At 42.8% G+C, this 11,243-nt stretch overlaps 1 protein-coding gene across 1 annotated transcript in view; it reads left to right on the plus strand.

Moving 5' to 3' along the window:
• oxct1a (3-oxoacid CoA transferase 1a) overlaps positions 1–9,819 on the plus strand; it is a 32,606-nt gene extending 22,787 nt beyond the window's left edge. The window contains exons 14-17 of the mRNA XM_086110810.1: positions 2,056–2,145; positions 2,709–2,789; positions 9,354–9,455; positions 9,531–9,819. Of these exons, the coding sequence (XP_085966936.1) occupies positions 2,056–2,145; positions 2,709–2,789; positions 9,354–9,455; positions 9,531–9,566 (309 nt within the window). The 3' untranslated portion in view covers positions 9,567–9,819. The remainder of the gene's footprint in view (positions 1–2,055; positions 2,146–2,708; positions 2,790–9,353; positions 9,456–9,530) is intronic.
• Positions 9,820–11,243: the final 1,424 nt, after the last annotated feature.

Below are 11,243 nucleotides of genomic sequence, written 5' to 3' on the forward strand. Positions count from 1 at the left end.
TTTGGGGATTAGCTGGGAGTAAATCATTAAATGCTTTCAATTTTCTTTATCCGTCCATCATATTGTTTTGCAACAGTAGAGATACAAAGTAAATGTGCCCCTTTTGCAAACATATTTTAAATATTCAAGAGTTGAGGTCACAAAAGACTCTCCGAAACAATAATTGGAAAAAAAACATCATATGAACAATTTACGGTCTCAAAAAAGGAATTACATCTCGGAAAAATAAAAATGTCTACTGAGTTGATTGTGTCATGGTGCATGCGCACTCCAAAACTATTTCATTTTTTTAAGCACCTTTTGATTTAATGACAGCCTTCAGTGTTCTGTGTAGGAGTCATATCTGCATGGCACATCGTGACTTGGCTATGGTTGCCCGCTCTTCCTGGCAAAAGCTCTCCAAATGTATCAGATTGCCGGGATGTAGCCCGTGCACAGCCCTCACCTGATAGATTTTTCTTTGGATTGAGTTCTGTGCTTTGGCTCTACCCATTGCAAACTTAACTTCCAAAATCTTCCTGAAATCATTCATTTTGTTGGTTTGAATGAATGCTTGGTGACATTGTACCAGTTTTACACTTTCAGTGTAACATCAGTGAAGGTTTTATGCCCCAATTGACTCGTTTTGTAATCTTGTCAGATCTGGAATGCTTTTGCTAGGAAGGTCAGGCAAATATGGCCAGCGGAAAATACCAAAGATGCGGCAGCGGTATTTTAACTTTCTACAGCCACGATAGAAATACGAGTGCAACTTTGAGTGTTTTTGCCCATTTTTCTTCCATTCACTGGTGTCCCCCTCGGACAGATGGCTATGCTCTCGTTTTCTCAGTGCTTGACATGGCTTCAGCTGACATTTCTGCCAAAATACAAAAATGTCATTTCACATCGGAGACAAGTTAAACGTCTTCACAGCTGCAGGCTCTCCAGTTCAGATAACGTGCAAGGGAACATGACAACTGTTTTGTTACCGGCAAGACCTTATATTTAAAGTCGGATTTAAGTTTTGGTTAATCATAATTGACACTTCTGAAGAAGAAATTTGTTTTCCACTTTTTTTTTCCAAAGTATTTCTCTGCATAGCACGGTAAAATATTGTCATTGTTTCCATTTGAAAAAAAATGAAAAAATGATTATAATCAAATACTGGCAAAAGTATGAACACTACTTTCCAATGCGATTTTACAATTTTAACAGTAAGTGCAACAAATAAGTCCAATAAGTCAAATTTCTTCACAAGAAAATTTTGTAAGTAGACGCGTTTTCCATGTAAATGCCCTAATCCGTTCCAAGCACCCCAAAATTCTGACATAAATGTTTTCTAAAGCATAAAAATGCATCAAAATATGTAACAAATACATATTACAATTAGATTATTGCACAATAAATGAAAGTTGTGCATAATGTAAAAGAAAACAATGAATAAATGACGGTCATTTAACTTTTAACTGCGTCCTCATCGTTTTTTGCCCTCTTCAGTTCATGTTCTCTCTCAGAAGTGGTTTTTGCCTGGCGTTTTGTAAAGAACTGATCCAAGGACATTTGCTTTTGTCGGCTTTTAACAATCCTTTGAAAATGTTCAAGACAAACATCAGCATAGTGAGCGGTTCGCCCGACTGGTGAACACTTTTTCTGGGCGATGCACATTTACGTAAAACGGAACACCGAATGGCGAATGACGAGGACGCTGCACAGACACATATCTATCTCTCTACACACGTGGACACATACAGTAGAAGTGCTTCTTAGCCAATGGGATGCCAGGATGATCCTCGGGAATAGCCAATGGCAGAGCAGCTTCAAGTATGTTGCGTTCAGGAAACTCGGAGGTGCGAGTAGCCACCCTTACTGTATTTTTACCTTTCGTATCTTGAAATTTCTTTCGTACCAGGTGGCAATAATTTCCTGTTGAGGCGTTTCATAACTTGATAATTTCGTATGATCATTCATTCATAAGTAGAGGTAAAGCACAATAGATTGTTCTCGGCACGTTTCTATTCCGATGTCCCGTTCCAAATTTATTGCTATTATCATGAATATTTATCTTTGCCATTTCAGGGTAAGATGGTGAAGGGAATGGGTGGAGCTATGGATTTGGTGGCCAGCGCTGGAACAAAAGTGGTGGTCACCATGGAGCACTCAGCAAAGGTTTGTATCATTGGAGTGTACCGTATGTATGTGTGCATTCCCTCATTTTTCTTTGTGCCCCCGTGTCTACTTCCTGCACTAATGACCGTGAGTGTTCTGACTGATTAATGGTAATTCTCCTAATGGTTTGCTTAATGGCTCTTAAGCAGAAAAGGGTCAGCATACATACCAGTTTGCTGCTCGTTTGTCTTTAGCTAATTCAAACACCAGTCGAGAATTGGAGTCAAGAGCTGATTAGTCAGAGTGCTACACTTTTAACTTTGGCTTCATGTAAATTGGAAAGTAAGAGCAGCGAAAACATGCACAAACTCGCTCAACAATCGGAGCATGTCTGGCGCCCAGCTACCGTCCAGATGGTACAGCAGGTGAACGCAAACTCACCGCCCTGAAGGGTGTTGTCATTCACGATGGAGAACGTGTGTAATGTGTGTGTTGTGGAGCGACATGGGAGCCGCTCTCACTTTGAGATGAATGATGGGTATACTGAGAGGTCTTAATGGCTGACTTTGAGTGCTAACTTTAGACCGAGGCTCTCTTTGAAATGTTGTGCTGCTTTCATTTAGGGAGGTAAACACAAGATATTGGACAAGTGCCTTCTGCCGCTGACAGGGAAGCAGTGTGTGGACAGGATCATCACGGAGAAGGTTTGTATTTGTTTAGTTAACATACACATTGAAGAAAAAAAAACAACTTCCGGCCATAGAGGTAGAGTTCTCTAATTTACTGAGATCAATTTTTGACTTATTGCAGCGTTTTCTTAAGTACCACCTAAAAAAAATGCTTGGCTTTGCTAGTACCCCCCATCATGACCCACATTAAAGCATAGTTGACCTACGTGTTCATCAAAAATGCGATAGATTTTGTCCCTAAAATGTATTTTTAATGGCGGCCCAGTGGGCGAGTGGTTAGCGCGTCAACCTCACAGTGCAGAGGTTGTGGGTTCGATCTCAGCTCCGGCCTTCCTGTGTGGAGTTCTCCCCGTGCCTGCGTGGGTTTTCTCCGGGAACTCCGGTTTCCTCCCACATTCCAAAAATATACATGGCAGGCTGATTGAACACTCTAAATTGTCCCTGGGTGTGAGTGTGAGCATGGATTCTTGTTCATCTCTGTGTGCCCTGCGATTGGCAGGCAACCGATTCAGGGTGTCCCCCGCCTACCGCCCGAAGATGGCTGGGATAGGCTCCAGCATGCCCCGTGACCCTTGTGAGGATAAAGCGGTTTGGAAAATGGATGGATGGATGGATGTATATTTAATGATTTAAAGGCATTGTAATACTATGTGGTTTGAAAATTCCTACAGCCCATAAATATTGGAACAGCATGCCCATATTTGGAAGTGTTAATGTAGCAGCCTACCAGGAAGTAAAAAGTGAGGCTTTTTTCACCGCTTTCGACGAGAAGTAGACCATACCTCGACACGTGTCTGTCATTGTTGCAAAAGAAAGCCCTGAGGAGTTTGCTCATTTAAAGAAGGGTGAAGCGGATGAGACAAGATCATCTTTCATTGTTGATCAATGCACCGTATTTCTTCATGCCGTTACATATAAATGAGTCTGCAGAATAGCAGGAAATCGCGTAGCTCCCCCCGAACGCTTCCTGATGTCACAGTGACGGCTCTCTTGAAGAGAATAAATATATATATATATTTTAGAAGTGACTTACGTTGGCAGCAGACGTCCTACAGCTGCGCAGCGGCGCCAAGCAATGCCCCATTCTGTGCTTCCCGCCCGTCACTGCATAAACAATGAACGAGGTTCATGAAAAGTCACTTGTGAGATTTGCTGTGGTAATCGGCAGCAAACTGAGAAAGATGCTTGGTGCAGGGTATTTTTCTGGAAAAAAAAACGTTCATATTCTTATCAACTTGATTGGGGGTTGCGCTGTAAATGTGTTATCCATGCAAGTAAGGCTTGATCACTTGTGCATCAGAGCATCTTCTCAGATACTTAGATAACATCATAACATCATTACCCGTTGGTAATAAGCGACTGTTGCGACACACACACACACACACACACACACACACACACACACACACACACACACACACACACACACGCACGCATATAAAAACAAGTTGAATGATTACTGTGATGCACCAGGGGTGGACCGATATGACTTTGATTCAATTTAGTACCAATTAGTGTCTTTAGAGGCTCATTATTGATTTTGTTTTCGTGTTTTCCTTTTCACACCGAGGCGCGGCTTGCCTTATTATGTCATTTCTTGAAGCCCTTCTCCCTGTCTTGAAACCACTGCCTGGCATGTTGTTTCTCCGGCTAGAATACGACCGCATGCATATTATCGTCCTATTTAGTGTCACCGAGCCAAACATGTCAGACACACGGGCTTTAAACACAAATGTGATGTGAGGGTTTGAGGAGCTTTCAAACCTCCGACTCCCTGAAATCTTTTTTTTCCCCCATGGTGTCTTTAGTTAAAATAGTACTACTGCAGAATATAGAATTTCCTGAAATTGACGTCAAGGGTATTTTTTATTTTTTTGCCTTTTAATAATGAGACAAAACTTGTACAGAATGGAAGGAATCGAAAAGTGCCAGTATTTTTGTTTGTTGAATTTATTCGCGAGCCAGATGCTTTCCTGCTGTCCTGAAGTCACACTTTTTGCTGAGCTCACCTGTCACGGTGCCTCCTACACACCAAATGCTCGTGTCGTGCAATGTTTCTCAACCTGTATTGCCAAGGCGCATATTTGAAATGAGAAAAATCGTATGAAAGATAACTGAACAAAAAAGGTCACACAAAGTATATTTCATGGAATAACGTCTCAATTTTCTCACAGATATACTCATGTAGGCCTGTTTTAATAAAAAAAAAAATCTGACTAATTAAGGCACTTCCTGATCCCTCATGGCACAGCGGGTGGGGGATCACGGGTATAATGTACTCAACGGAATTGAACATTTTGTTGTAAACGTGTATTCATGTGTATTACATGGCAAATGTCATTCCAGCCAAATAATGGCGCTGCATGTTGATTTCTCGAAGAGTGAAGTTATATGTTGATAAAACTGACCAGACGCTGGTCAAAGTTCGACAGCGTTTCATCCCTTTCGCTCTTTCTGCTAGACTAAGGAAATCTATAATTGCGCAAGATTTCCCAGTGAGACGTTTTTCGGTCCATAAAGGTGAAATCTCTTTCTCCTGCCCCTGCCAGGATGGTGCCGCCCCCGTCATTGCCTTCCGTATTTCATCTCCTGCTGCTTTTCTCGATCTGTCAGACCACGTCAGAAATTCCCTTTGTGCGTCTTTTGCCACAGTAGAATGTTTTAAGGTCAAACACCATCTGTTCCAGTTTGTTCCGATTTGGCCCGTTTTCCCCATTTTAAGTAATGAAAATCTAAAAATCTTTAACGGCCTTAACAGCCATATAAGAGTAAAAATAACTTTTTCCACTGTTAATAATTATGAACAAAAAAAAGAACAAAGAAAGAAAACTCAACCAGACTCATTTTTGCGATTATGACAGCTCTTCCGTGGCATAATAAGTTCCATTTACTTGTCCTTCTGTGGTTTCATCATAAACACAAAGACAAAGGATTTGTAAAAAAAAAAAAAAAAAAAAACTCACTTTAGCGACAATATCCATCCATCCATCCATATTCCGATTAGCTTATCCTCACACGGGTCGAGAGGGGTGCCGTAGCCCATCCCAACCGTCTTCGGGCAGTAGGTGGGGGACACCCTGAACTGGTTGCCAGCCAATCGCATGGCACACAGAGACGAACAACCATCCACACTCACACTCACACCTAGGAACAATTTAGAGTGTTCAATCCGCCTGCCATGCATGTTTTTGGAATGTGGGAGGTAACCGGAGTACCCGGAGAAAACCCACGCAGGCCCGGGGAGAACATGCAAACTCCACACAGGAAGGCCGGAGCTGGAATTGAACCAGGTACCTCTGCGCTGTGAGGTCGACGCGCTAACCACGGGCCGCCCATTAGCGACAATAATAACACATTATTATTAACAATATCAATAACAAGAGCAATAATAATAATAGTAATAATATAATAATAAGAAGAGGCGGCACGGTGAGGCACCGGTTTGCATATCCGCCTCACGGTGTAGCGATGCAGGGTTAGATTCCGACTGATTCAAATGATCAGCTCATCGTGAAGCTCTGTAATATCCTGATACCGATTCTCACCCACAGTCGGAAGAGGCAACAGTAACTCCATGAAGTCAGGTTAAAAATCGACCGAAGGTCTATATTCTTCCTCCGGTAATAGTTTACAACCAAAGGTCCTGTAAGTTGAAAGAATGGTTTCAATCATTCCTGGCTGAGGGCAGACAAATGAAAAGATTGCAATGGTTTTGGCTTTTGACCTCAACTACCTCCGCCAATCTGTGTCTATCAATCAAATTAAGTCGAGTTCTTGCTGTGAACGGCGTGCATGCGGGAGTTGCCCTTTTGCCATTGTGAGCTTGTGGAGGACATCATTTCCAACTCAAAAGCGTTCTTGGTTTGACACAGAAAAGTCATCTGTGCAAGTGTATGGAAAAGCCCCCCCAAAAAACGAAAGTAAAGTAAATAACAGAGTTACGCACTTGGAGGTAATTACCAGAGGAAACGGCTTGACCCCTATCAGCTGTAGGAAATGAAAGGCTATAAACACAGCAAATGATGCCTTTAATGAGCATCATAATCCTCGGGCTGTTTTTATCGTGTGCCGAGCTTCGCTTGGGTCCATCTCTGCTCCAACACAGACAGGAGAGAGAACGCTTTGTAAACGGAATGAGTGTTGTACTTCCCTTGCACTCACGTGTCGTCCTGAAATGGGACCGGGCAACATATTATCTTTTGTGTTTGTTTCCCGTTTGCCAATGTTGAATTTATTTCAGGGGTTGATTGATGTTCGATTTGCACCGCGTCGTTTAAGGCACAACCGTTGTGATTTATTTTACACCTCAAGGGGGGCAATTGGGGTACTTGCATCCTGTCAAAGTGACCTTGATTGGTGACACGTGCACACTCAAATCAAACAGCACAAATGAATACATTCAAGACCTCCCTGCAAATCTAAACTACGATGAAAGGAGAAACAATTAAACATGGTGTCAATATGCTATCTCATCATCGTGTCCAAAATAATTCCAGGCGAGTAATGCAGTTATGATGTGCAGAGTACCTGCATTTCAATAATTCGGGGGGGGAAACTCAACTGGATGCAATGTTTTGATATGCGTCGCTATTCACTTAAGTCCTGTAGCTGCTGGCCTGGTTCCTTGTAGATTTCCTCCCGTGCAATTTGGGCTTATGAGCGTATTGGTTGTTTCATTTTGTTCCCTTGGGGTAAGCGCGGCAATATTGGATATGTGGCACTTGAAATTGATCGGAAATTCTATATAGGCATCAGGCAATGAACAAGAATTGGGCACTTGGGCTTGCAAAGTTAATACAACTTTGGTATATTACTGTCGGTGACCCGGTGGTCGACTGGTTAGTGCGTCGGCCCCATGGTGCCGAGGTGCAGGGTTCGATTCCGACTCCGGCCTTCCTGTGTGGAGTTTGTATGTTCTCCTGATGCCTGCGTGGGTTTTCTCCGGGTACTCCGGTTTCCTCCCACATTCCAAAAACATGCATGGCAGGTTAATGGCACACTCGAAATTGTCCCTGGGTGTACGAGTGTGAGTATAGATGGTTGTTCGTCTCTGTGTGCCCTGCGAATGGCTGGCAACCGGTTCAGGGTGTCCCCCGCCTACTGCCCGAAGACGGCTGGGATAGGCTCCAGCAACCCCCCCCCCCCCCCCCCCCCCCCGCGACCATCGGAGCCACCTAATGCGGCTTGTAAATCTGGCGGTCTCCACGATTTCTGTATCTGTTGCCAGCTGCGCACACAGTAATTTAGTTGAGGTGCACGCAATTTTGCACACGGCGTTTGAGATCTGAATTCATCAGGCCCAGACTTCTCAAGACTGAGTAAAAGTTAAAACGGTGTTGAAATCCCTTCATTTTGAGTGCTCTATGTTCATGATTAATACATTTTTGATGCCCCCGTCATGTGTGAAAACACCCTTTTTTTTTCTGCGACGACCGCTATTCAATGTTCCATAATGACTGAGAACACTTGCGTCACATGAAGAAACGCGTGTCGGAGCCCGTGTCTGTGTATCCTCCTACTCCCTATGCCGTTCCATCTGTCTTGCTATTTTGGAGTGAGATGTCAGCCTCCTGCCGCGCACAAATCTAATGAGCTGAACCGTGACGGGCTTTGTGTGGACGAGGCCTCGGCCTGTCACTCCCCGCTGGGAGAAAGCAACAGGATTCGGGTCACTTTGTCTTTTGCGCTCCTATTTGTGAAGTATCTTATGTGGCCTTCAAGTACGTCCTCCACGTGGGAATGTGTTTGAGATGGAGGCTCAGTTTTTTTTTTTTTTTTTTTTTTTTTTTGGGACTGTGATTTAGCAGTCTTATGTTTGAAGATGTAGAAAAGTTCACTTTGTCAATAGCTGAATTCAAAAAGTGAATGTCACATATACAGTATATTCATTAAACTCAAAGGAAAATACTTTTCACAAAGCAAATTGCTACACAATTTCTATCTTTAAAAAAAAAAAAATCATTCTTGCTTTCTTATGTAAAATTCAAATTTCTTGAGCCGGTAAGTTTTCATATGCTGTGAACTATTACCGTCAAAAGTGAAAAATGAAATATTTCACTTTGTGTCGAGCTGGAATTGAACCTCTGCACCGTGAGGTCGACGCGCTAACCACTGGACACCGGGCCGCCCTACCAAATATCATTATCGATATTTTTAGTGGGCTAAGGGGAACTGAGACCTGTGCTCAGAATTGGGTTTGTGCGTGTGAGTGCTCAACGCAGCTGCATCGGTGACGATTGTAGGCAACTCGTCGCGTCCATTTAATGATTCATGTTGTCCGCAATTAATTGCTTACCTGCTGCGTCACACTCAGTGGCACACACGCAAACACATACGCAAGCCGGAGTTTCTCAGCATGGCTGACCTGGAAGGTCTTGTCTCCATCCTCGTGTGATCTGAATTCTTTTTCCAGAACTTGACGGCCCCCTTAACAATCGAATCCCCCCGCCCCCACTTTCCCGTTCTGCATCTTCAATTGCATCTACTAAACAAAAAGATATTTCATTTTTATCCTGCTTTGCCATGGTGTTTCTTGGGGGGGGGGGGTTTTCTCCGTAACACCTGCTTCTCTTCACTCAGGCCGTCTTTGATGTGGATAAGGCTAAAGGGCTGACTCTCATAGAAGTGTGGGAGGGAATCACTCCAGAAGACATCAAGGGGTGCACCGGTACCGACTTTGAGGTCAGTCCTTCAAAACATGATTAAATAGTCTCATGGATCATTTGGCTAATCTCTTTTTTAATTGACACTTTCTAGGTGTCCCCCAAACTGAGACCCATGCAGCAAATCTAGAAATGAATCCCTCTCTCTTCTAATATCCTCAATGAAGGCCAAAGTGATGTTGAAGTGATTCTCGGTAAGCTCGAGTTGAGCAATCGGCAAGAGTTCTTATCCAACAAGAAGCCTGCTGCTGTAAGTTTGCGAGTGGCTTCAAAATGTAATCACCCCCAACTGTGGCCGTCCCTCCATCATAGAAGCCGGTTGCATCATCCATCAAAAGGCAAATAAACACCTTCCTCCCATAAGCTTCTTGGGAGAAAACCGATCTCAGTTTCACACATGAATGTTGAATACTTCACTTCTAGAACCTGTCTGAATTCTGTTGCGAACCAAAACAGCAGCGCTGACGATTCCCTGACCAGTACAGAAACGTGTGATCGCTTCAAAACAGTGAGTGCGTCCATGTTTATGGTTGAAGGAGCTACATGCCCTATTGCGCCCAAACTGATTTATTTCTTACCGTTTCTTTGCCTTTCTTACTGATTAAGCTTTTTTTTAAAAATTAATTTAAACTTCAGTTTCACTTGACATCAGTATAATCGGTTGTTAACATTGCGAATCAACTCCCGCCGCCACCTTTTGCAGTACTACAATATTCTTTTTCTGTTCTCGTTAGTCAAATACAACTCTTCTAGTGTTTTTGGTGCAATAAATGTAATTCCCGGAGTCCTAGCTACTGTAGAATCAACTTGTTACTGAAAAAAAAGTTTTAAAGCAATTTGTCAGGACCTCACACAGCATACAATGAATGAAATGTTGATGTAAACTCAAACTTGACCATGTCGACGTAAAACAGTGTTTTGTTATTTTTTTGACAAGACTACAAGAAGAAACATGAAGATGCCTTTGTTTTTTTTTTCTTATATTCATAAATCTGCTCTTCCCTTCAAGCAATAAAAGGCACTGTTGGTTGCTTTGTGGAACAAATGTGTTGCTTTTTTTTTTTTTAAATTGAATGAGCTGATTTTTTTTTTCCAGGTGTTCCTAATCGGCAGGTAAAGCAAGCAGCTTCAGGTCGGTGTCTTCTATAAATGGAACGGTGGGCTCGCGTCCACGTTCACCATGCGATTGCCTCACGCGAGTCGAGAGGCGGTAGCGTTACCTGAGGCCGGTTACGTAACTGTAAGAATTTTGCCCCACGGGCGTATTTTGGGTTGAAGAAGATCAGCTGGGTTAGTCCATCAAGCGGAAAATCTAGACGAAAAGTGACAGGGCCTGTGGCGGCCGGCTGTTGATGTTAATCCAGCAAGCCCCTACATAAATCAAGAGCCCCCTTAAACCTGCATATTGTAACCGAGTTAGCGCGGTGGTGCTGGGAAACAAAGTGACACATTTAAAGGGTTAAAATGTCAGAAAATCCTGGAATGATTTTTTTTTTTTTTTTTTTTTGCGTAGGATGTTGGCATGTCTTGTGAAACGCCAGCAAATTTTGTGAGACGTCAGTGCAATGAGGGTCGAAAGAATTAATTACTTGTGATTTTTTTTTCTTGTGATGCCGCCACAAAGTAAAATTATTGATGACAACGGGAAAACTGTTGACAAAGGAAATTGAATTTCTTATGCTGTATTACTGGTACATATGTCTCTGTCCTGGCTGCCCAACACAGTTTTTTTTCTAATATACATTGTCCCGTTTTAAATAATATTACACAAGAGGGGCAGACCCAGAAAATTCCCACGTCCTCGGGG

The sequence above is a fragment of the Hippocampus guttulatus genome, chromosome 5 (genome assembly GCF_054856545.1).
Source record: "Hippocampus guttulatus isolate MCC_2025c chromosome 5, RoL_Hgut_1.0, whole genome shotgun sequence".
Lineage (NCBI taxonomy): Eukaryota > Metazoa > Chordata > Actinopteri > Syngnathiformes > Syngnathidae > Hippocampus > Hippocampus guttulatus.